Genomic DNA, 27,845 nt, shown 5'->3' with positions numbered 1-27,845 from the left:
ATGATGGCATTGAGTAGCTATATAAAAAAAACACACGGTTCCTAATGTTTATTTTTACCCTATGATCGCTGGGTTTACAACACTTTTTTAAAAGTTGGAAGTACAGTAGCTCCCACACGCTCGGTGCATTACAATGGTGTCACACGATGATACAGTAGCTCCCACACGCTCGGTGCATTACAATGGTGTCACACGATGATACAGTAGCTCCTACACACTCGGTGCATTACAATGGTGTCACACGATGATACAGTAGCTCCCACACGCTCGGTGCATTACAATGGTGTCACACGATGATACAGTAGCTCCCACACGCTCGGTGCATTACAATGGTGTCACACGATGATACAGTAGCTCCCACACGCTCGGTGCATTACAATGGTGTCACACGATGATACAGTAGCTCCCACACGCTCTGTACATTACAATGGTGTCACACGAAGATACAGTAGCTCCCACACACTCTGTTCATTACAATGGTGTCACACGATGATACAGTAGCTCCCACACGCTCGGTGCATTACAATGGTGTCACACGATGATACAGTAGCTCCCACACACTCTGTACATTACAATGGTGTCACACGATGATACAGTAGCTCCCACACGCTCTGTGCATTACAATGGTGTCACACGATGATACAGTAGCTCCCACACACTCTGTACATTACAATGGAGTCACACGATGATACAGTAGCTCCCACACACTCAGTGCATTACAATGGTGTCACACGATGATACAGTAGCTCCCACACACTCAGTGCATTACAATGGTGTCACACGATGATACAGTAGCTCCCACACACACTGTACATTACAATGGTGTCACACGATGATACAGTAGCTCCCACACGCTCTGTACATTACAATGGTGTCACACGATGATACAGTAGCTCCCACACACTCTGTACATTACAATGGTGTCACACGATGATACAGTAGCTCCCACACACTCTGTACATTACAATGGTGTCACACGATGATACAGTAGCTCCCACACACTCGGTGCATTACAATGGTGTCACACGATGATACAGTAGCTCCCACACACTCTGTACATTACAATGGTGTCACACGATGATACAGTAGCTCCCACACACTCTGTACATTACAATGGTGTCACACGATGATACAGTAGCTCCCACACACTCTGTACATTACAATGGTGTCACACGATGATACAGTAGCTCCCACACACTCTGTACATTACAATGGTGTCACACGATGATACAGTAGCTCCCACACGCTCGGTGCATTACAATGGTGTCACACGATGATACAGTAGCTCCCACACACTCTGTACATTACAATGGTGTCACACGATGATACAGTAGCTCCCACACGCTCTGTACATTACAATGGTGTCACACGATGATACAGTAGCTCCCACACGCTCGGTGCATTACAATGGTGTCACACGATGATACAGTAGCTCCCACACACTCTGTACATTACAATGGTGTCACACGATGATACAGTAGCTCCCACACGCTCGGTGCATTACAATGGTGTCACACGATGATACAGTAGCTCCCACACGCTCTGTACATTACAATGGTGTCACACGATGATACAGTAGCTCCCACACGCTCGGTGCATTACAATGGTGTCACACGATGATACAGTAGCTCCCACACACTCTGTACATTACAATGGTGTCACACGATGATACAGTAGCTCCACACACTCTGTACATTACAATGGTGTCACACGATGATACAGTAGCTCCCACACACTCTGTACATTACAATGGTGTCACACGATGATACAGTAGCTCCCACACACTCGGTGCATTACAATGGTGTCACACGATGACAGTCAGGAGCAGGAAGTATCTTCCTCTCTGTCACATGAACAAAACAAGACATAGACAAATAGTCGTATGTAACTTCAAAGCTGATTTCATGAAGCACAGCTTGATAAAACAGCTACTAATCAAAAGGTAAACTTTTTCTATTATCAATCCTCATTGAAAAGAAAACAAAAGTTACACACAGATTGTTTTAAATTCATTCTGGATGTTTCCAGTACAAGCCAAAGATGGCCACTGCTTGCATTCAAACAGGCTGTAAATTACATTTAGCAACTGCGTCACATCAAATATATTTTATCTGTGTAATATAATGACATTAAAGCAACCAACCTAATATGTTGTGTAGTAATAACTCCTCGATGAGCGACCCCGAGTGAAAAAACAGCAATCCAGATTCATATATTTTTTTTAAACATTTTTAACCATGTTTTTAATCATGACGTGCCAGGTACGTCTGTATCGCAAAAGAGGTTCATGTTAAAATATAATGTAATTGATTTGCAGAGTCAGTGTGATACCTGGAAAAAAAATGTGCTGAGCCGATACAGAACCTTGTAGAACTGTGGTTGTGCCGTAGTTCAAAGAAACACTGCAGTTAAAATGGAAGGCATTTTTTTTTTTTAATGCCTGCCCATTAGCATCAAAGATTGTACAGTATTTATCATTACTCAGGACTTCAAGGTAATGTTGCATTTTACCCCCTGAAAAACATTTTACTCTCAGTGTTAAAAGGGTAAGTTACTCCCAGACCCAAACCCTTATCTGGAGCGCTGATGTAAGGTAATGTTTCTTTCTGAATGAACATGGTCCTTAGGGTTTGTCTCCGATGTGAATTCACTGGTGTGTTTGAAGATGTCCTAACTTGTTGAAACTGTTTCCACAGTCAGAGCACTGGTACAATTTCTCTCCTGTGTGAGTTTGCTGGTGTGTTGTTTGAGGTTACTTAACCGACTGAAACTCTTCCCACAGTCAGAGCAGCGATACGGTTTCTCTCCTGTATGAATTCGCTCATGTTTTGTCAGGGTTCCTCTTTCTCTGAAACTCTCTCCACAGTCAGAGCAGCAATACGGTTTCTCTCCTGTGTGAATTTGATGGTGTGTTTTCAGGTTTCCTAACAGACTGAAACTCTTCCCACAGTCAGAGCAGTGATACGGTTTCTCTCCTGTGTGAATTCGCTCATGATTTCTTAGGGCTGCTGACTGACTGAAACTCTTCCCACAGTCAGAGCAGTGATACGGTTTCTCTCCTGTATGAATTCGCTGGTGTGATTTCAGATGTTCTGAAACTCTGAAACTCTTCCCACAGATAGAGCAGCAATACGGTTTCTCTCCTGTATGAATTCGCTGGTGTGTTTTCAGTTGTTCTGAAACTCTGAAACTCTTCCCACAGTCAGAGCAGCAATATGGTTTCTCTCCTGTGTGAATTCGCTGGTGTCTTTTCAGTTGTTCTGAAACTCTGAAACTCTGAAACTCTTCCCACAGTCAGAGCAGTGATACGGTTTCTCTCCTGTATGAATTTGCTGGTGTGATTTCAGGTGTCCTAACAGACTGAAACTCTTACCACAGTCAGAGCAGATATATGGTTTCTCTCCTGTGTGAATTCGTTGGTGTTTTTTCATGGCTCCTGACTGACTGAAACTCTTCCCACAGTCAGAGCAGCAATACGGTTTCTCTCCTGTGTGAATTTGCTGGTGTGTTTTCAGGGATACTGAGTGACTGAACCTCTTCCCACAGTCAGAGCAGCAATACGGTTTCTCTCCTGTGTGAATTCGCTCGTGATTTCTCAGGTTTCCTCTTTCCCTGAAACTCTTCCCACAGTCTGAGCAGCGATACGGTTTCTCTCCTGTGTGAATTCGCTGGTGTTTTTTCAGGTTTTGCAACACACTGAAACTCTTCCCACAGTCAGAGCAGCAATACGGTTTCTCTCCTGTGTGAATTTGCTGGTGTGTTTTCAGGTTTCCTAAGCGAATGAAACTCTTCCCACAGTCACAGCAGCGATACGGTTTCTCTCCTGTGTGAATTTGCTGGTGGGATTTCAGGTTTCCTAACTGGGTGAAACCTTTCCCACAGTCAGGATATTCTCCAGCGCCCGCCCTCGCTTTAGCTGCTGGACTAGAACCTGGAAAATATGAACAGGAAAGACAGTAAGAGGGGCTGCTTGTAGGCTTCGGGCATGTGGCTGGGTGGAGGAGTGGATTAAAGCAGGGGTTCCCAATTTTTTTTACCCGAGGCCCACCTGTTCAGCTGCATCAGGCACTGTGGCCCACTATTAGCACTCCTTGGGAAAATGTCAAATTAAAAACATTTTCTATGTTTAAAACTATAACATTATAAATAAAGCTAATCTAAACTGTCCTTTATTCATTTGAATAAATATTGTGACAGATGGAAATCATAATAGAATATGCACAGAGTTAAAAATTCAAACACTTTAATTTTCGTGAATACAATGAATTGCAAAGATTAAAAAGATGTTTTTATCAACCTTTTAAATTAGGTACCTTTGTATAATTATCATTATTATCACATGACCTCAACACCACCCTATTGTCAGAGCTCTCGCTCTACATCCCGCCTACAGGAAGGCAATCTGTTAGCTCTGATTTGTGAATTTCTGCTTTGATTGACAGTCCGCCGATACTCCCTTGCTACACTTTATTTTTCTATAATTACAGCTGCTGCCGACGCCTGCTTATCGTTATTAATAGAAAAAAACACATAGAATGTCATTGCACCCGCGGCCTGAAGGTGGTGCTGTTTGGAACCCCTGGATTAAAGTGTGTGCATTTTAGCTGTGGGGTTTGCTCTGGGTTACACCAGTTTAAAAATGCAAAGTTAAACTTAAAGCCTTTCTGTGTGAAAGCAAAGTCAATAAAGACTGATGCTGGGGAAACCGAGCCCTGGGATCAAAATCTGACTGTGAAGTTCTCCTGTAATGTTTCAGGTCTATTGCCCCTGACAAACCCAAATTACAAATATATCAGCATTAGATTACAATTATATCTCTCTTATGGTATTTTAGGAGTTTTTCCAAATCTTGGGGTAAATCAAATACAAATCGAGTAATCCGTCGCGTATCTGACTGCGGAGGGACCAGAGTAAATACCATTTACTTTTAAAGTGTTCAAATGGATTAGTCATTTTTAGATCAGTATTCTGATTGGACAGGTTTTTAAAGTAATCTAACCAATATGCTCCCTCCCTCTCAACCACACTGTGGATTTCACGCAATCTAGAATGACAATGTCACAGCTACTGGGAGTCACTCACCTGCTAGACTGCATTCTGAATGGGAGCGCCCGTCTTCCTTTCCACTTCCTTGCATGCTGTTGGGAGAGCCTTCCTCTCCAGCGCCTTGCTCTCTCACACAGATTCTCTCCAGCACCACGCTACACTCCCGCAGACGTACAGGCTTCAGCTCAGGAATGTTTGGTTTGAAGTCCTCGGATTCTTCCTTCACTGGTTCCATGTGGTCAAACTTAACTTCAGGGGGCTCCCGTTTAATACGGACAGTTTCCAGCACCTCTTCTTGTTTCACAGGAAGGGGTTCTTCCATCTGGGGGATCTCCAATTCATTGTGCTCAGCTTTAATGTCAGAGACCTCTGGCTGACTGCTGTCACATTGTATCTCACAGAGCTCCTGTTTAATGGGGAGGGAAGCCAGCCCAGAGAACTCCACTCTAATGGGGACAAGTTCAAGTTCAGGGAACTCCTCTTTAATCTGGACAGATTCCATCTTCACACTGTCCATGGCAGCACACGGTATTCTGTTTAGTAGCTGCCAAAAAAAGAAAATCATTGATTTATTTAATTACAGTGTTATGAAGGGCATTCAAGGGACAGACACAATCTGGCATTACAGCAGGAGTGGCTTTACTATTGAAGGAACACAGAATTTTTTGTAATAAGTTTATAATACCACAGGATTTTTTCTGTTGAAAAAGTTTACTCAATTTATTTTATTATTATTATTATTTATTTCTTAGCAGACGCCCTTATCCAGTGCGACTTACAGTCGTAAACAAAAATACATTTCAAGAATCACAGTACAAGTATTAATACAATTAAGAGCAAGATAAAATACAATGACTTCAGTTCTAGTAAGTACAAGTATAATACAAAATACGAATCAATATCAGAGCAGATGACAGTGTTAGTGATAGTTACATCAGGATACGATTAAATGCAAAATACTACAGATTAAATAACACTTGTGACAGATTACAGTACTCTGAAGAACAGGATTAAATGCAGTAAAATAGGGGGCAGATAAGAGCAAGTAAAGCGCATTAAGGAAGTGATAGTGTCCAGAGGGAAAAGAGGAGTTCTACAGGTGTTGTCTGAAGAGGGGAGTCTTGAGGAGGCGCCGGAAGATGGTCAGGGACTGGGCAGTCCTGGCATCTGTAGGAAGGTTATTCCACCACTGCAGGGCGAGGGTGGAGAAGGAGCGGGCTCTGGAGGCAGGGGAGCTAGAGGAGGTACAGCCAGTCTTCTAGTGCAGGCGGTGCAGAGAGGTCGAGTGGGGGTGTAGGGAGAGATGAGGGTCTGGAGGTAGCTGGGTGCAGTCTGCTCAAGGCATCTGTAGGCGAGTACAAGAATCTTGAACTGGATGCGAGCGGTGATCGGGAGCCAGTGGAGTTGCGTGGGAGAAGCGAGGCAGAGAGAACACCAGGCGAGCACCATTCTATATACAGTGTTTCTGTGAATTAAAGCATTTGTACGGAACAGATAGGAGAGAGAAGGCTTCCATTAGACTAGACTGGCAGATCTAGACTAGACTTTGCATTGTGCTTTCATGTCGACGAACACACGAGGCAGCCAATCAGAATCATGCATGAAAAGGAAATAAACAAATCCTCCCTCCATCGCACACTTGCTTTGTTAACAAGCCTGGAACTGCCCAATCACACACTCATTCGATTGGCTGTGCCTTTAAAGGGCGGGTCTAGAGGCCCGTCACAGACCTAAAGCACATGTAACTAGCTAAGCAAGACATCTGCAGTCTCTCATATCTTGGCGTCTGGGCAGAGTGCCAAAGTTAGCAGGTGTGTAATCAAGATGTGTGGATGAGTGGAGACACAGTGTGAAAACAGAACACCACAAACAAAGGACTCATATGAAACAGTTTCTAACAGATTAGGTTAAGATGGTCTGTAAAATGCTTAAATGTGACGCACTGTAGAATGTGATAGATTTGGGCGAGTTCCCCCCCCCCCCTCCCTTCCCAGGAGGTGTGTTGAAGGTGTGTAATCGCAGGGTGGATCCATACTGATTGGAAGACAGTATAAGAAATGGGGTGGAAATGCTGATATATTCATAGTATTTAATGTAATGTTTTTGTTTGAATCATCAGTCAATTCTTTGATTTGACTCCACGGACGTCTGTGTTACGATACAAACGTATACATCAGGGCAAGCTGTGACCTGCACGTCTTTGCTAGCTTGTATCTAATGTTTTTACAATTGTATTAATATTATTTTCTTTTATACATATAAAGTATTTTTGATTAAAAAAAAATCATTTGTCAGATTTATTTTTGGTGGGGGGGGGTAGGGGATTACATTCTGCAGATAGTATTTAAAATTAAATGTAAAAACAATTATTGCACTGATACAGTTCTTAAATTGGTGACACATAAAAAATAACTGAGCGTTTCACTTATTCGTAATTTTATTTGATGCAGAGCTCCAGAAAAAGATGGGGGTAGGGTGTGATCTACTATACAGGGCATCACTGTGATTGAAGACAGGGAGGATGTGATCTACTATACAGGGCATCACTGTGATTGAAGACAGGAAGGATGTGATATACTATACAGGGCATCACTGTGATTGAAGACAGGGAGGATGTGATCTACTATACAGGGCATCACTGTGATTGAAGACAGGGAGGATGTGATCTACTATACAGGGCATCACTGTGATTGAAGTCAGGGGGAGGGTGTGATCTACTATACAGGGCAACGTAGTGATTGAAGACAGGGAGGATGTGATCTACTATACAGGGCATCACTGTGATTGAAGACAGGGAGGATGTGATATAATATACAGGGCATCACTGTGATTGAAGACATTGAGGATGTGATCTACTATACAGGGCATTGTGGTGATTGAAGACAGGGAGGATGTGATCTACTATACAGGGCATCCTGGTGATTGAAGACATGGGGGATGTGATCTACTATACAGGCCATCACTGATTGGAGACACAGAGGATGTGATCTACTATACAGGGCATCATTGTGATTGAAGACATGGAGGATGTGATCTACTATACAGGCCATCACTGATTGGAGACAGGGAGGATGTGATCTACTATACAGGGCATCACTGTGATTGAAGACATTGAGGATGTGATCTACTATACAGGGCATCACTGATTGGAGACAGGGAGGATGTGATCTACTATACAGGGCATCCTGGTGATTGAAGACATGGAGGATGTGATCTACTATACAGGCAATCACTGATTGGAGACAGGGAGGATGTGATCTACTATACAGGGCATCACTGTGATTGAAGTCAGGGGGAGGGTGTGATCTACTATACAGGGCAACGTAGTGATTGAAGACAGGGAGGATGTGATCTACTATACAGGGCATCACTGTGATTGAAGACAGGGAGGATGTGATCTACTAAACAGGGCATCACTGTGATTGAAGACAGGGAGGATGAGATCTACTATACAGGGCATCACTGTGATTGAAAACATTGAGGATGTGATCTACTATACAGGGCATCACTGACTGGAGACAGGGAGGATGTGATCTACTATACAGGGCATCCTGGTGATTGAAGATAGGGAGGATGTGATCTACTATACAGGGCATCACTGTGATTGAAGACATTGAGGATGTGATCTACTATACAGGGCATCATTGTGATTGAAGACATGGAGGATGTGATCTACTATACAGGCCATCACTGATTGGAGACAGGGAGGATGTGATCTACTATACAGGGCATCACTGTGATTGAAGACATTGAGGATGTGATCTACTATACAGGGCATCATTGTGATTGAAGACATGGAGGATGTGATCTACTATACAGGCCATCACTGATTGGAGACAGGGAGGATGTGATCTACTATACAGGGCATCACTGTGATTGAAGACATTGAGGATGTGATCTACTATACAGGGCATCACTGATTGGAGACAGGGAGGATGTGATATATTATACAGGGCATCCTGGTGATTGAAGACATGGAGGATGTGATCTACTATACAGGCCATCACTGATTGGAGACAGGGAGGATGTGATCTACTATACAGGCCATCACTGATTGGAGACAGGGAGGATGTGATCTACTATACAGGGCATCATTGTGATTGAAGACATGGAGGATGTGATCTACTATACAGGCCATCACTGATTGGAGACAGGGAGGATGTGATCTACTATACAGGGCATCACTGTGATTGAAGACAGGGAGGATGTGATCTACTATACAGGGCATCACTGTGATTGAAGACATTGAGGATGTGATCTACTATACAGGGCATCACTGATTGGAGACAGGGAGGATTTGATCTACTATACAGGGCATCCTGGTGATTGAAGACAGGGAGGATGTGATCTACTATACAGGGCATCCTGGTGATTGAAGACAGGGAGGATGTGATCTACTATACAGGGCATCACTGTGATTGAAGACATTGAGGATGTGATCTACTATACAGGGCATCGCTGTGATTGAAGTCAGGGGGAGGGTGTGATCTACTATACAGGGCAACGTAGTGATTGAAGACAGGGAGGATGTGATCTATTATACAGGGCATCACTGTGATTGAAGACAGGGAGGATGTGATCTACTATACAGGGCATCACTGTGATTGAAGACAGGGAGGATGTGATCTACTATACAGGGCATCACTGTGATTGAAGTCAGGGGGAGGGTGTGATCTACTATACAGGGCAACGTAGTGATTGAAGACAGGGAGGATGTGATCTATTATACAGGGCATCACTGTGATTGAAGACAGGGAGGATGTGATCTACTATACAGGGCATCACTGTGATTGAAGACAGAGAGGATGTGATGTACTATACAAGGCATCACTGTGATTGAAGACAGGGAGGATGTGATCTACTATACAGGGCATCACTGTGATTGAAGACAGGGGGGATGTGATCTACTATACAGGGCATCACTGTGATTGAAGACAGGGAGGATGTGATCTACTATACAGGGCATCCAGGTGATTGAAGACAGGGATGATGTGATATATTATACAGGGCATCACTGTGATTGAAGTCAGGGGGAGGGTGTGATCTACTATACAGGGCATCACTGTGATTGAAGACAGGGGGGATGTGATATACTATACAGGGCATCACTGTGATTGAAGACAGGGAGGGTGTGATCTACTATACAGGGCAACGTAGTGATTGAAGACAGGGAGGGTGTGATCTACTATACAGGGCATCACTGTGATTGAAGACAGGGAGGATGTGATGTACTATACAGGGCATCCGGGTGATTGAAGTTTTGCACTGGACATGATCTCATAAAATCGTAAGCAAAAGAAAAAAACATGATAAAAAAAATAACCAAACCACCAAAGACAACATTTACCTGCTAGATGCTTTCAAAACATGTATTACCTATTAAATGTTACCTCAAGTTCAATGTACAAATAAAACGTGGATTCGTATCATTTGTTTTAGAAGCATCAATATTGTAATTGTCATTCCGGTACTTTAAGATGTAGGACTACACCACTGTGTGTCAGGTTGCTGGTACCAGCAGATTTGCTGTACAGCCATCCTTTTGAGATTTTTCCACACGTGACTTTGCTTTGCAGAATTTAAGCAGCTCAAAATCTGTGTGCTTCTGCTATATTTTTTTTTGTGTACACCCCGTGATCGCCCCCTCCGCTCCTCCACCTCTGGCAGACTAGCTGTACTCCCCTGGTCCACTCCCCCACCTCCAGAGCCCCCTACATCTCCATCCTTGCCTCCCAGTTGTGTAACAACCTACCTATGGATATCAGGACTGCTCAGTCCCTGACCACCTTCTGGCACCTCTTCAAGACACACCTGTTCAAACAGCATCTGTAAACCTCACAACTCTCCACTACACTGGACTAGATGGCACCCAATTGTACCAGTACTTGCATCAGCTTGTACTTGCACTGAACTGCTCCATACCTCGCTGCATTCAACTACTGCTCCTAACTCTAACTACTTCCCATGTCTTGTATCTGGTTTTACTCTTATAGGTAACCATACTCACTTTTGTTTGTAATTGCTCTTATTTGAAATCATTCTCATCCATGTATCATTCTTACTACGTGTTCTTACTGGACTTTACTCATGTAAGCAGATATTTACTGTTTTAGCTGCTCTCAGTGGAACTCGCTCTTTACTGTATTCTTTATTCTGCTCTTACTTGAATTTGATCTCACTGTACGTTCATAACTGCTCTTACCTGTATTATGATATTCTGTAATGTGATATTTTATAATGCAATACTTTGTACTGTGATCCCTCCTAACAATGGTGCACCATGTACTGCGCTTACCCAGGCATGTGCAGATGATTTACCTCAGAAAACAAGTGAACGGCCATCTGAACAGGGTACAATGTACTGAGTTTGGACAGCTCAGCAAATGTAAATGACTAACTGATGAGCAACAACTTGTGTTATCTAACATTGTAAACATGTAGGATTCTGTGTGTGGACTACAGTTTGTCTTGTTCCTACTGATTTGTGCAGCAGTCAATCACAACATTGACAGCATACCATTTTTTGATATCACACGCATAAAGTTTTGGTACCAGTACCACATTCTGATGATGTACCACGTTCTGCACCTACACCGGTTTTCAGCCACTTCCTGCAGCGCGATACACTCTAAATACTTTTTGTCAAAATAACAGAAACCGCCTCTATATCATTTAGTTTAAAACAACCGCGTCTATATCATTTAGTTTAAAACAACCGCGTCTATATCATTTAGTTTAAAACAACCGCGTCTATATCATTTAGTTTAAAACAACCGCGTCTGTATCATTTAGTTTAAGGCACCTGCAGTGAAAACAAGATAACATTTTTAAAAAGTACTATTGTAATCAAGAACATTGTTTTATAAAGTCATTAACACAGACAGACGTGCTTATCTCTCAGCACGCAATGCGTTTTCATGTAGTTTATATTTAATATGAATCTACAATTACGTGTAGTTTCGTACAGTAGCTGTTCAGTTCAGTCGGGATTTAGCCCAGACACTAGGAGAGCACAAAATTGGCCGTGCTGAAAAACCCGCGGCTAACAGTAATAATATAGCAGCAGGCAGAGGCTTCGTGTCCCGTTAGATTTTCTGTCACAGGTCTGAGTTGAATGTTAATTGAATCGGTCTTGCTGAGGAGGCTCGCCATGGCTTGTTCATTCAGGATCTGCAACACCACTGCGTCGCAAACAACGAAACATGAATTAAAAACAACATGGAACTTACTTTCTGAATCGTCAACGGGTGCCCAACACCATTTAAATAAGTGAAGAACAACTCTGCGGGGCTCGGTCAGGTTTTTAACTTCTGACTGTTGTTCTTATTCTCTTTGAAACGACGCTGTGTCTGAAACAGAGACATGAAAACATTATAGATAGGATAGGAATAGATAGGACGCGCCTGTACAATCACTCCGAGAGGCAGCCTGCAAACCGCCGGCCATATTACCTAGGGAGGAAAGTACAGTCCCTGCAAGGCAACAGACAGAAGCGTAGATACAAACGAGGTGTTGAATTGTATTTTAAACTTTTATTTATAACAGTAATATATTATAACTGAAAATATTATGAGAACATGTTGATTTATAAAAACGTATTTGTTTTTTAATGTTAAATAAAAAAAAAAACACTGTAATTGAAATTACTGTATCATTATCCGATTCATTTTTCAGTTATATTTTTCAGTTATATTCAATGAAAAACATGCATTTTGCAGACTGCAGACTGCCAAGGCAATTTATATGGCTTTTAAAACACATTTTAATACAGAATTCTAACATTTATTCAGATCCCAGTAAGCAAGTATTAATATTTATAAATATCTAAAGAATGTAAATCTATCTAGCAGTATTATTATTATTATCTGTTACCTGTGAAAGGTGAGCCCCCCTCCTCAACGAGTCTGCGGACTTCTGAGCAGTTTATAGCTGCACGTCGATGTCGGATAAATAACGTATTTAAACATAATATATATACGTCACTGAAGTTCTTATGAGCCGAGTGTCGTGGAAATTCTATTGAAAGGAAGAGAGACTGTGGATTCTCAAACAGCAAGCTTTATTAAGATTTGCAAACCTGGAGCTAGTCACAACACTCAGTGCAGAGTCAGTTAGAGAATAAGCCCACATAGCTCTGCCTAGCTTGGATATTTATAGGTACCTCCGCAAACTGTCTAAGTGACAGTTGGGCATGTAACAACTTGAGCGAAACTCTTGCATACAGAGGAGACAGAGAACATATTTCTAGTAGAACACAGACGGTCAAAAGGGTGGTTCAAAAATTATCTTCATAACTCACAACTTCTACTTCTGCAATCGGTTGCCACCTGTCAACGTTCACATTTAGCAGACAGCATGCTGTGGTTACCCCCCTCGCTGACAGCAGCATTATTCTGCACGTAGCTATTTGTTGCAATAATAAGATACAGAGTGGAAAAGTACAAACAGTTACAGGGTGGAACAATACAAGTTCTTACATTAAAGTATGTGTTCTTAACATTGTCGAGAATACCTTGTATTGTGAATTTTCTACCACATGAGTCAGTCACATAACAAGTTTGTATTCCTTAGTGAAGCAGCCCTGTGAGCATATACTGTAAATCTGTATCCTTGTTAGGAGGGAGCACTCTTTCTGTTTCTTAGTGGGAGGGAGCAGTTCAGTCTCTGTGCCTCAAGCCTGCCCTGGACTGGAGGGAGCACCCTTTCTCTTAGGGGGTGAGGGATGGAGGGAGGGAGCAGTTCAGTCTCTGTGCCTCAAGCCTGCCCTGGACTGGAGGGAGCACCCTTTCTCTGAGTTCTGAGTACGCAGAGTCAGTAAGCATAATATATACCTTGTAGCCTACAGTTATTGCGAGCCAATCACAGAAGCTTAGCTCAGTATACGTTGGATAGCAACAGCTTGGAAGATTAAGATGAGACCAATCATATACAATAATAACAACTTATCTAATTTACAAGCATGCTGTCAGCTGTACCTATTCTAACCAGGTCGGTGACATTTCTGAGAAGTGTCACAGATGCAGCTTGCGGTTACTAAATAGAGAGAACTTCCTCTTTCTAGCTGGTAGTCAGTATCTTTCCATCCCTTATATGGGCCTCCTGCACATGCTAAAAGAACGAGGAAACATGCACAATAACAACTACCAGTGCGTGATGTACATTACTATATGATACCTAAATCTTACAACGCATATTAACATTTAAACATTAGCATGCAAACCCTAGACAATCATAGCAGTAGCAACAATGTAATTATCCTAGCACAGGTGAGGGATGGAAGGAGGGAGCAGTTCAGTCTCTGTGCCTCAAGCCTGCCCTGGACTGGAGGGAGCACCCTTTCTCTTAGGAGGATGAGGGATGGAGGGAGGGAGCAGTTCAGTCTCTGTGCCTCCAGCCTGCCCTGGACTGGAGGGAGCACCCTTTCTCTTAGGGGGTGAGGGATGGAGGGAGGGAGCAGTTCAGTCTCTGTGCCTCAAGCCTGCCCTGGACTAGAGGGAGCACCCTTTCTCTTACGGGGTGAGGGATGGAGGGAGGGAGCAGTTCAGTCTCTGTGCTCAAGCCTGCCCAGGGCTAACCCAGGGGGGAGTACTGAAGCCAGTGGTTTTTAATGTGATATTAAAGAAGCGAGTCAGTGCATTTGTTTTGTGTTTTTAATTCATTCTAAATGTCATCAGTCACAATTCATGAAAACCAGGGACCGGTTGCACAAAACACCGCCAGGTAACCCTTTACTGCACAGAGCACTGACATCATCATCATCATCATCATCATAATAAAACACTACAACAGTCTAGCAACAGTCTTCTCTAATCTCTTATTACACTGGACACTGCATCCATATGTTAATAATAGTGCAAAGAGCCTCCAGCATGAGTCAGTGCAGCTCCACTGCAACATATCCTAATTCCTGCATTGGGAGACAGTGGACACAACCCTTCATGTATTATCTACATGATTGGTCAACACAGAAAAAAGACTGAAACAGTAAAGGTTTCCCCTTAGTGGTATTCTGTTTATATCACAATTACAATTTATGGAAGAAGTTTGAGCCTAAACTAAACACTTGGGGGTGAGTCTCTGGAATGGGTTAACGCAGAATGATGCACTCAGTACAATTATTATTATTATTTATTTCTTAGCAGACGCCCTTATCCAGGTCGACTTACAATTATTATAAGATATCACATTATACATTATTTCACATATTATGTATAATGTGATATTATTTCACAAAGTACCTTGCTCAAGGGTACAACAGCAGTGTCCCCCACTGGGGATTGAACCCACAACCCTCCGGTCAAGAGTCCAGAGCCCTATCCACTACTCCACACTGCTCCAGTACAAGAGTTTAATACCAATACTTTATTAAACAGGGAACAGCAAGCAATGCAGGGAGGTATTGAAAGTGTAGGGGCCAAAGCTGAAATAAGACTGTCAGAGAGTTGATAATCAGTAATATACAGGTAATAGACAAAAAAATGGAAACCCCAATGTAAAGTCACTTAATAGGGTGTTGGGCCACTATGGTATCCCGCTCTGTGGAGTTCTCGCCGGACCGTTTTTGTTGAAACTGGCTGCTCGCTTCCCAGGTTGAAATATGCAGTCAATTGATCTGCAGTTGCTCGTCTGTTTTTCCTTGCTCTTTGAATTAATGCACGGATATCACGATCCTGGAGTATGCGCTTCCACCCACTCTTGCCCTTTGCTGATGATGTCTTTCCCTCAGAGTTCCATGCCGACATCACCTTAGACACCGTTGCTCATGAAACATTAACAAGTTGAGCTGTCTTGGTCACTGAAGCTCCTGCCAAACGCACCCCGACAATCACCCCTCTTTCAAAGTCACTGAGGTCTCCTCTAGCAGCCATGCTAGCCAGAATTATAGGCAACCAGGCCTGTCCAGCATTTTTATACATGACTCTATTATTATTATTATTATTATTATTATTATTATTATTATTATTATTATTATTATTATTATGTGTTTATTTAGCAGACGCCTTTATCCAAGGCGACTTACCGAGACTAGGGTGTGCGAACTATGCATCAGCTGCAGAGTCACTTACAATTACGTCTCACCCGAAAGACGGAGCACAAGGAGGTTAAGTGACTTGCTCAGGGTCACACAATGAGTCAGTGGCTGAGGTGGGATTTGAACCGGGGACCTCCTGGTTACAAGCATGCTGGAATGTTATTTGCTTAATTAACGCATGAGCCACACCTGTGTGGAAGCCCTTGCTTTCAATATACTTGGTGTCCCTCATTTACCCAGGTGTTTCCATTTTTTTGTCCACTGCCTGTAGTTTAATAAAGAGTTCTGGAGAGAAGCAGAAACAGTCAGTATGTAAATGTTTCTCTGACTCATACACATTCAGCAATGGTATGTATATGGGGGCACAAACACTTATTGATATCCAATAAGAGAATGACAGTTTTAAAACAGTTCACAATATCCAATCAAGAAAGACTGCACCCTTTAGAAACCAGCCATAAATGAGTTTCCTGTGTTCACATTCCACAGTGCACACTGAACAGCATTCTGTTCACCCCCTGCAAGGAGTACAGGGAGAGAGGGGAAACTTGAAACCAAATCTGCTCATGCACTCCCTCTGTCACAATATAAAATAGAAATCTATTCCTCAGTGCTGTGTCTCATAGTGCTCCCAGATTCAGGCACATTCTGATCACAGGCATTTTTAAAGCACAGAAGCAAGGCGTCCTCAGCATCAGGTATTGAGCAAATCAGAAACGCTGACGACTTGCATCCAGTTTGCTGTTCACAGGCCTGTATTATTGTATCCCGTTATTTCAGAACGGTTTTCAAAGTGCTTGTGGGAATGTTGAAATCTGCAGCAGCATCTTTCTTTTTCTTGTACGGTGCTGCATTATCCATCGCTTTCAGCACCTCCACTTGTCATCAAGGAGCGCACGTATTTGTGTGAGCAGCATGGCAACTCGAAATGCATCATGGGAACTGAAGTCCCCAAACGACACGAAAATACAGAACAGAGATGCTAATGTGGATGCAAGTGAATACATTTCCCACAATCCTTTACACTCAGCTGTTTGAACTAGGATGTTTTATTTTATTCACATTTCTTCCCTGGGAAGGCTCCAAAATAATTTGCATCTGTGTTAATTTAACTTGTATTATAAGAAATTATTTACAGTAAGCAACACCGAATGCAGATCTAGTAGTAAGCGTGGCATTGACTCCTCATAATGTGGATGTTGCAGAATGTTTGTGTGTGAAAGCATGAGTTGCATCGGTATGTATTTATGTGTACGAATGGTAAATAAATCCCTTGCAAAATCTATACCCCGCCCCCATCTATACCCTATTAAATTCTAATAGGATATTACAAAATCGTAATTCATGCTTTAGCAATCTGTTGTTTAATTATACATCCTTCAGTTAGAATCCACGACCCTTAAACTGAACACTGTTACATGTGTTATTATCCATCCTGTATTCGTTCCAGCACCTGTTACACAATTAACCAGATCGCTTCAAATATTTACACGTCTCATAATGTCAGATTGTTCCATCAGATATTACACTGACCCGTTTCTCTTGTCCAGCGACTTACAGCCACACCCTGTTATACTTTATAACTCATCATTCTGCAATTCTACCTGTATTACATTCCCACATATAGATTCTATATGGAGGCTGTGTGGTCCAGTGGTTAAAGAAAAGGGGTTGTAACCAGGAGGTCTCCGGTTCAAATCCCACCTCAGCCACTGACTCATTGTGTGACCCTGAGCAAGTCACTTAACCTCCTTGTGCTCCGTCTTTCGGGTGAGACGTAGTTGTAAGTGACTCTGCAGCTGATGCATAGTTCACACACCCTAGTCTCTGTAAGTCGCCTTGGATAAAGGCGTCTGCTAAATAAACAAATAATACTAATAATTCTGTCAATCTCTGCACTCTTTAGTTGAGCTGGGATACTCAATCTTTGTCTTGTAGTCGATGCAGGTTAGAATGAAGTTGTTGTTTGTGGTTCAATGTTCCAGCGTCAGAGGCTGATTTCCTGTAGGATTTGCTTGTATTCCTGGTCACACAACCCAGACTCGCTCAGTGGATTGGAAAACTCTTGCTGTAAATTTGACCAGTGGCAGCAGGCTGAATCAGTTCATTCATTATTGGTTCAACATTTGTTGACTTTTCCTTTCTTCGATTGCAACCCAGTTGGTCGAGTTTCTCTTTATGGCCTTTTGATTTATTTAAGTTTCTTATAATGTTGATCAAACTATGGGGTGTCCCTGTTGAATATTGTGAAGAGCTCTTGTAAGGCTGTTACCCGTAACTCTCTCTTCTTACTGAAAACCTAACCCTAGCACAAAGGATTATTCATCTTCAACCTCTCACCTTGGAGTCCAGGTGCAACCCGATCTTGTTTATTCAGGGCCTCCAAAGCTCAGGAATTCGGGAGAGGCGTTCTCCTCCAGTACAGATTGGTGTTACTATGGTGATCAGGCCATTTCACCTCAAGTCGCCATGGCTACCGGGGACTATTCCTGGTAAGCTCTACAATGTTACACATTTCTCCACTCCCTTGTACATCTGCAGGTGCCACACAATCATACCACAGAGGAGCCCTTTAACTACTCTTAAGGTCCAACACTGCAAAAGAGCAAGAAAGAGTTGGTATAAAACCTGTCTCAGTTTCTGTACCTATGACCCGTGCACATGCTTGCTACACTTGTATTATACGATGCAGTTTACAAAAGCAGGGTAAAATAAAAAGCATGGACAATGCACATTGCAAAATATTCAATCATTGATTTGATTCATTTGTTCTAGAAACGTGACAAAATGTACAAGACAAACCCTCCAGGCGGTTGTCCAGTAAGGACATTGCAGTCTTGTCTCTGGGATGCTACATACCGGGGTCGGGATACTCGTTCCCATCAATGTATTTATTTTCAAGTCTATGCAGTTTAAATGCTAAACCCTGAAACTCATTCCCCACACTGAGTTATCAATTTCTCCTGACTCGTCCATCAGATGAGGTGCAGAATAGTTTCCTTTCTGCATATTCCCGCTCCCAGGCACTGACTGCATTGACAGCCTGAGTTAAACTGACAGCAGAGAAGCCTCTTGTGACGTGTCCGCGTCTCCGCCCACTTTCTAACACAATCAGAGTGCAAGAGAGCTGAACAGCATTTTGACCATTTAAATCTCAAGCTCTAGAGCGATACACAAAACAGTAAATTACACAGGGACTCATAATGAAAGGTTAAGGTTTCGTTCTGAATGAACATGGGCTTCGTCTCTGGTGTGATTTCAGAGCTCCTGCCTGACGGAAGTGCTTGCCACAGTCAGAGCACCAATACGGTTTCTCTCCTGTATGAGTTCGTTGGTGTACTCGAAGGTCATTTTTAGTACGGAAACCCTTCCCACAGTCAGAGCAGTGATACGGTTTCTCTCCTGTGTGAATTCGTTGGTGTGTATGAAGATTGGTTTTAAAACGGAAACTCTTTCCACAGTCAGAGCAGCAATATGGTTTCTCTCCTGTATGAATTCGCTGGTGTGCTTTCAGGGATACTGTGTGACTGAAACTCTTCCCACAGTCAGAGCAGATATATGGTTTCTCTCCAGTGTGAATTCGCTGGTGTGTTTTCATGTATCCTGACTGACTGAAACTCTTCCCACAGTCAGAGCAGTAATACGGTTTCTCTCCTGTATGAATTCGCTGGTGTGTTTTCAGGGATTCTGTGTGGCTGAAACTCTTCCCACAGTCAGAGCAGATATATGGTTTCTCTCTAGTGTGAATTCGCAGGTGTTTATTCAAGGCTCCTGACTGACTGAAACTCTTCCCACAGTGAGAGCAGCAATATGGTTTCTCTCCTGTGTGAATTTGCTGGTGTGTTTTCAGGTTTCCTAAGCGACTGAAACTCTTCCCACAGTCAGAGCAGCAATACAGGCTATATCCTAGATGAATTTGCTGGTGTGCTTTCAGGGCTCCTCTGTAACTGAAACTCATCCCACAGTCAGAGCAGCAAAATGGTTTCTCTCCAGTGTGAATTCGCTGGTGTCTTTTCAGATGATCTGACTGAATGAAACTCTTCCCACAGTCAGAGCAGCAATACGGTTTCTCTCCTGTGTGAATTCGCTGATGTTTTGTCAGGGTTCCTCTTTCTCTGAAACTCTTCCCACAGTCAGAGCAGAAATATGGTTTCTCTCCTGTATGAATTCGCTGGTGTGTTTTCAGTTTTCCTGATTTTCTGAAACTCTTCCCACAGTCAGAGCAGCAATAGTGTTTCTTTCCTGTGTGAATTCGATGGTGTCTTTTCAGGTGTTCTGACTGAATGAAACTCTTCCCACAGTCAGAGCAGCAATACGGTTTCTCTCCTGTGTGAATTCGCTGGTGTCTTATAAGGGTTCCTGAACCACTGAAACTCTTTCCACAGTCAGAGCAGCTATATGGTTTCTCTCCTGTATGAATTCGCTGGTGTGTTTTCAGGTTTCCCAACTGGGTGAAACCTTTCCCAGAGTCAGGATATTCTCCAGCGCCCGCCCTCGCTTTAGCTGCTGGACTGGAACCTGGAAAATATGAACAGGAAAGAAAGTAAGAGGGACTGCTTGTAGGCTTAGGACATGTGGCTAGGTGGTGAAGTGGATTAAAGTATGTGCATTTTATCTGTGGGGTTTTCTCTGGGTTACACCAGTTTAAAAATGCAAAGTTAAACTTAAAGCCTTTATGTGTGAAAGCAAAGTCTGTAAAGACTGATGTTGGTGAAACCGATCCCTGGGATCAAAATCTGAGTTTGAAGTTCTCCTGTAATGTTTCAGATCTATTGCCCCTGACAAACCCAGATTACAATTATATCAGCATTAGATTACAATTATATCTCTCTCATCATGGTATTTAGAACAGACGGTCAAAAGGGTGGTTCAAAAATTCTGCAATCGGTTGCCACCTGTCAACGTTCACATTTAGCAGACAGGATGCTGTGGTTACCCCCCTCGCTGACAGCAGCATTATTCTGCACGTAGCTATTTGTTGCAAGAATAAGATACAGAGTGGAAAAGTACAAACAGTTACAGGGTGGAACAATACAAGTTCTTACATTAAAGTATGTGTTCTTAACATTGTCGAGAATACCTTGTATTGTGAATTTTCTACCACATGAGTCAGTCACATAACAAGTTTGTATTCCTTAGTGAAGCAGCTGTGTGAGCATATACTGTAAATCTGTATCCTTGTTAGGAGGGAGCAGTTCAGTCTCTGTGCCTCAATCCTGCCCTGGACTGGAGGGAGCACCCGTTCTCTTAGGGGGTGTGTGGTGGAAGTTTCGTTCCCAGACCCTTGAACAGAGATTCAGGCCTTACAGACAAGGTGGAGTAAAACAAGTTTAATGGTTTGCAAACCCGAGATCACTCTCAACACACGTGGTGTTAGAAAAACATCGAGTAGAGTTGTGAGTACGCAGAGTCAGTAAGCATAATATATACCTTGTAACCTACAGTTATTGCGAGCCAATCACAGAAGCTTAGCTCAGTATACGTTGGATAGCAACAGCTTGGAAGATTAAGATGAGACCAATCATATACAATAATAACAACTTATCTAATTTACAAGCATCCTGTCAGCTGTACCTATTCTAACCAGGTCGGTGACATTTCTGAGAAGTGTCACGGATGCAGCTTGCGGTGGCTAAATAGAGAGAACTTCCTCTTTCTAGCTAGTAGTCAGTATCTTTCCATCCCTTATATGGGCTGCCTGCACATGCTAAAAGAAAGAGGAAACATGCACAATAACAACTACCAGTGCGTGATGTACATTACTATATGATACCTAAATCTTACAACGCATATTAACATTTAAACATTAGCATGCAAAACCTAGACAATCATAGCAGTAGCAACAATGTAATTATCCCAGCACAGGTGAGGGATGGAGGGAGGGAGCAGTTCAGTCTCTGTGCCTCAAGCCTGCCCTGGACTAGAGGGAGCACCCTTTCTCTTAGGGGGTGAGGGATGGAATGAGGGAGCAGTTCAGTCTCTGTGCTCAAGCCTGCCCAGGGCTAACCCAGGGGGGAGTACTGAAGCCAGTGGTTTTTAATGTGATATTAAAGAAGCCAGTCAGTGCATTTGTTTTGTGTGTTTTTAATTCATTCTAAATGTCATCAGTCACAATTCATGAAAACCAGGGACCGGTTGCATAAAACACCTCCAGGTAACCCTTTACTGCACAGAGCACTGACATCATCATCATCATCATCATCATAATAAAACACTACAACAGTCTTCTCTAATCTCTTATCACACTGGACACTAACATCCATATGTTAATAATAGTGCAAAGAGCCTCCAGCATGAGTCAGTGCAGCTCCACTGCAACATATCCTAACTCCTGCATTGGGAGACAGTGGACACAACCCTTCATGTATTATATACATGATTGGTCAACACAGAAAAAAGACTGAGACAGTAAAGGTTTCCCCTTAGTGGTATTCTGTTTATATCACAATTACAATGTGTGGAAGAAGTTTGAGCCTAAACTAAACACTTGGGGCTGAGTCTCTGGAATGGGTTAACGCAGAATGATGCACTCAGTACAATTATTATTATTTATTTCTTAGCAGACACCCTTATCCAGGTCGACTTAGAATTATTACAAGATATCACATTATACATTATTTCACATATCACATTATTTTTTACATACAATTACCCATTTATACAGTTGGGTTTTTATTAGAGCAATTTAGGTAAAGTACCTTGCTCAAGGGTACAACAGCAGTGTCCCCCACTGGGGATTGAACCCACAACCCTCTGGTCAAGAGTCCAGAGCCCTAACCACTACTCCACACTGCTCCAGTACAAGAGTTTAATACCAATACTTTATTAAACAGGGAACAGCAAGCAATGCAGGGAGGTATTGAAAGTGTAGGGGCCAAAACTGAAATAAGATTCTCTGAGAGTTGATAATCAGTAATATACAGGTAATAGACAAAAAAATGGAAACCCCAATGTAAAGTCACTTAATAGGGTGTTGGGCCACTATGGTATCCCACTCTGTGGAGTTCTCGCCAGACCGTTTTTGTTGAAACTGGCTGCTCGCTTCCCAGGTTGAAATATGCAGTCAATTGATCTGCAGTTGCTCGTCTGTTTTTCCTTGCTCTTTGAATTAATGCACGGATATCACGATCCTGGAGTATGCGCTTCCACCCACTCTTGCCCTTTGCTGATGATGTCTTTCCCTCGGAGTTCCATGCCGACATCACCTTAGACACCGTTGCTCATGAAACATCAGCAAGTTGAGCTGTCTTGGTCACTGAAGCTCCTGCCAAACGCGCCCCAACAATCACCCCTCTTTCAAAGTCACTGAGGTCTCCTCTTGCAGCCATGCTAGCCATAATTATAGGCAACCAGGCCTGTCCTGCATTTTTATACATGACTCTATTATTATTATTATTATTATTATTATTATTATTATTATTATTATTATTATTATTGTGTTTATTTAGCAGACGCCTTTATCCAAGGCGACTTACAGAGACTAGGGTGTGCGAACTATGCATCAGCTGCAGAGTCACTTACAATTACGTCTCACCCGAAAGATGGAGCACAAGGAGGTTAAGTGACTTGCTCAGGGTCACACAATGAGTGAGTGGCTGAGGTGGGATTTGAACCGGGGACCTCCTGGTTACAAGCCCCTAAGCATGCTGGAATGTTATTTGCTTAATTAGCGCATGAGCCACACCTGTGTGGAAGCCCTTGCTTTCAATATACTTGGTGTCCCTCATTTACCCAGGTGTTTCCATTTTTTTGTCCACTGCCTGTAGTTTAATAAAGAGTTCTGGAGAGAAGCAGAAACAGTCAGTATGTAAATGTTTCTCTGACTCATACACATTCAGCAATGGTGTGTATATGGGGGCACAAACACTTATTGATATCCAATAAGAGAATGACAGTTTTAAAACAGTTTACAATATCCAATCAAGAAAGACTGCACCCTTTAGAAACCAGCCATAAATGAGTTTCCTGTGTTCACATTCCACAGTGCACACTGAACAGCATTCTGTTCACCCCCTGCAAGAAGTACAGGGAGAGAGGGGAAACTTGAAACCAAATCTGCTCATGCACTCCCTCTGTCACAATATAAAATAGAAATCTATTCCTCAGTGCTGTGTCTCATAGTGCTCCCAGATTCAGGCACATTCTGATCACAGGCATTTTTAAAGCACAGAAGCAAGGCGTCCTCAGCATCAGGTATTGAGCAAATCAGAAACGCTGACGACTTGCATCCAGTTTGCTGTTCACAGGCCTGTATTATTGTATCCCGTTATTTCAGAACGGTTTTCAAAGTGCTTGTGGGAATGTTGAAATCTGCAGCAGCATCTTTCTTTTTCTTGTACGGTGCTGCATTATCCATCGCTTTCAGCACCTCCACTTGTCATCAAGGAGCGCACGTATTTGTGTGAGCAGCATGGCAACTCGAAATGCATCATGGGAACTGAAGTCCCCAAACGACACGAAAATACAGAACAGAGATGCTAATGTGGATGCAAGTGAATACATTTCCCACAATCCTTTACACTCAGCTGTTTGAACTAGGATGTTTTATTTTATTCACATTTCTTCCCTGGGAAGGCTCCAAAATAATTTGCATCTGTGTTAATTTAATTTGTATTATAAGAAATTATTTACAATAAGTAACACCGAATGCAGATCTAGTAGTAAGCGTGGCATTGACTCCTCATAATGTGGATGTTGCAGAATGTTTGTGTGTGAAAGCATGTGTTGCATCGGTATGCATTTATGTGTACAAATGGTAAATAAATCCCTTGCAAAATCTATACCCCGCCCCCATCTATACCATATTAAATTCTAATAGGATATTACAAAATCGTAATTCATGCTTTAGCAAGCTGTTGTTTAATTATACATCCTTCAGTTAGAATCCACGACCCTTAAACTGAACACTGTTACATGTGTTATTATCCATCCTGTATTCGTTCCAGCACCTGTTACACAATTAACCAGATCGCTTCAAATATTTACACGTCTCATAATGTCAGATTGTTCCATCAGATATTACACTGACCCGTTTCTGTTGTCCAGCGACTTACAGCCACAGCCTGTTATACTTTATAACTCATCATTCTGCAATTCTACCTGTATTACATTCCCACATATAGATTCTGTCAATCTCTGCACTCTTTAGTTGAGCTGGGATACTCAATTCTACCTGTATTACATTCCCACATATAGATTCTGTCAATCTCTGCACTCTTTAGTTGAGCTGGGATACTCAATCTTTGTCTTGTAGTCGATGCAGGTTAGAATGAAGTTGTTGTTTGTGGTTCAATGTTCCAGCGTCAGAGGCTGATTTCCTGTAGGATTTGCTTGTATTCCTGGTCACACAACCCAGACTCGCTCAGTGGATTGGAAAACTCTTGCTGTAAATTTGACCAGTGGCAGCAGGCTGAATCAGTTCATTCATTATTGGTTCAACATTTGTTGACTTTTCCTTTCTTCGACTGCAACCCAGTTGATCGAGTTTCTCTTTATGGACTTTTGATTTATTTAAGTTTCTTATAATGTTGATCAATCTATGGGGTGTCCCTGTTGAATATTGGGAAGAGCTCTCGTAAGGCTGTTACCCGTAACTCTCTCTTCTTACTGAAAACCTAACCCTAGCACAAAGGATTATTCATCTTCAACCTCTCACCTTGGAGTCCAGGTGCAACCCGATCTTGTTTATTCAGGGCCTCCAAAGCTCAGGAATTCGGGAGAGGCGTTCTCCCCCAATACATATTGGTGTTACTATGGTGACCAGGCCATTTCACCTCAAGTCGCCATGGCTACCGGGGCCTATTCCTGGGCAGCTCTACAATGTTACACATTTCTCCACTCCCTTGTACATCTGCAGGTGCCACACAATCATACCACAGAGGAGCCCTTTAACTACTCTTCTGGTCCAACACTGCAAAAGAGCAAGAAAGAGTTGGTATAAAACCTGTCTGAGTTTCTGTACCTATGACCCGTGCACATGCGTGCTACACTTGTATTACATGGTGCAGTTTACAAAAGCAGGGTAAAATAAAAGCATGGACAATGCACATTGCAAAATATTCAATCATTGATTTGATTAATTTGTTCTAGAAACGTGACAAAATGTACAAGACAAACCCTCCAGGCGGTTGTCCAGTAAGGACGGTGCAGTCTTGTCTCTGGGATGCTACATACCGGGGTCGGGATACTCGTTCCCATCAATGTATTTATTTTCAAGTCTATGCAGTTTAAATGCTAAACCCTGAAACTCATTCCCCACACTGAGTTATCAATTTCTCCTGACTCGTCCATCAGATGAGGTGCAGAATAGTTTCCTTTCTGCATATTCCCGCTCCCAGGCACTGACTGCATTGACAGCCTGAGTTAAACTGACAGCAGAGAAGCCTCTTGTGACGTGTCCGCGTCTCCGCCCACTTTCTAACACAATCAGAGTGCAAGAGAGCTGAACAGCATTTTGACCATTTAAATCTCAAGCTCTAGAGCGATACACAAAACAGTAAATTACACAGGGACTCATAATGAAAGGTTAAGGTTTCGATCTGAATGAACATGGGCTTCGTCTCTGGTGTGATTTCAGAGCTCCTGCCTGACGGAAGTGCTTGCCACAGTCAGAGCACCAATACGGTTTCTCTCCTGTATGAGTTCGTTGGTGTACTCGAAGGTCATTTTTAGTACGGAAACTCTTCCCACAGTCAGAGCAGTGATACGGTTTCTCTCCTGTGTGAATTCGTTGGTGTGTATGAAGATTGGTTTTAAAACGGAAACTCTTTCCACAGTCAGAGCAGCAATATGGTTTCTCTCCTGTATGAATTCGCTGGTGTGCCTTCAGGGATACTGTGTGACTGAAACTCTTCCCACAGTCAGAGCAGATATATGGTTTCTCTCCAGTGTGAATTCGCTGGTGTGTTTTCATGTCTCCTGACTGACTGAAACTCTTCCCACAGTCAGAGCAGCAAAACGGTTTCTCTCCTGTATGAATTCGCTGGTGTGTTTTCAGGGATTCTGTGTGGCTGAAACTCTTCCCACAGTCAGAGCAGATATATGGTTTCTCTCTAGTGTGAATTCGCTGGTGTTTTTTCAAGGCTCCTGACTGAGTGAAACTCTTCCCACAGTCAGAGCAGCAATACGGTTTCTCTCCTTTGTGAATTCGCTGGTGTGTTTTCAGGTACCCTGAAAAACTGAAACTCTTCCCACAGTCAGAGCAGCAATACAGGCTATATCCTAGATGAATTTGCTGGTGTGCTTTCAGGGCTCCTCTGTAACTGAAACTCATCCCACAGTCAGAGCAGCAAAATGGTTTCTCTCCAGTGTGAATTCGTTGGTGTTTTTTCATGTCTCCTGACTGATTGAAACTCATCCCACAGTCAGAGCAGCAAAATGGTTTCTCTCCTGTGTGAATTCGCTGGTGTCTTCAGGTGTTCTGACTGAATGAAACTCTTCCCACAGTCAGAGCAGCAATACGGTTTCTCTCCTGTGTGAATTCGCTGGTGTCTTATAAGGGTTCCTGAACCACTGAAACTCTTTCCACAGTCAGAGCAGCTATATGGTTTCTCTCCTGTATGAATTCGCTGGTGTGTTTTCAGGTTTCCCAACTGGGTGAAACCTTTCCCAGAGTCAGGATATTCTCCAGCGCCCGCCCTCGCTTTAGCTGCTGGACTGGAACCTGGAAAATATGAACAGGAAAGAAAGTAAGAGGGACTGCTTGTAGGCTTAGGACATGTGGCTAGGTGGTGAAGTGGATTAAAGTATGTGCATTTTATCTGTGGGG

At 42.7% G+C, this 27,845-nt stretch overlaps 1 protein-coding gene and 2 pseudogenes across 1 annotated transcript; all 3 read right to left on the bottom strand.

Moving 5' to 3' along the window:
• The window catches only part of LOC131706965 (zinc finger protein 883-like), a 59,700-nt pseudogene that overhangs the window by 24,203 nt on the left and 7,652 nt on the right, over positions 1-27,845 (bottom strand).
• On the bottom strand, positions 34-13,155 carry LOC117434233 (zinc finger protein 883-like; annotated as a pseudogene).
• On the bottom strand, positions 14,699-27,628 carry LOC117434171 (zinc finger protein 850-like). The gene is made up of 2 exons (XM_059009015.1): positions 26,759-27,628; positions 14,699-20,536 (listed from the first exon to the last, which is right to left on the bottom strand). Exons 1-2 carry the CDS (start codon positions 27,432-27,434, stop codon positions 19,290-19,292), a joined length of 1,923 nt encoding a protein of 640 aa, XP_058864998.1. The 5' UTR covers positions 27,435-27,628; the 3' UTR covers positions 14,699-19,289.

Source organism: Acipenser ruthenus, chromosome 38 (assembly GCF_902713425.1).
Source record: "Acipenser ruthenus chromosome 38, fAciRut3.2 maternal haplotype, whole genome shotgun sequence".
NCBI lineage: Eukaryota > Metazoa > Chordata > Actinopteri > Acipenseriformes > Acipenseridae > Acipenser > Acipenser ruthenus.
The sequence above is the reverse complement of the archived record's forward strand: the minus strand, read 5'-3'. Positions and strand labels throughout refer to the sequence as shown.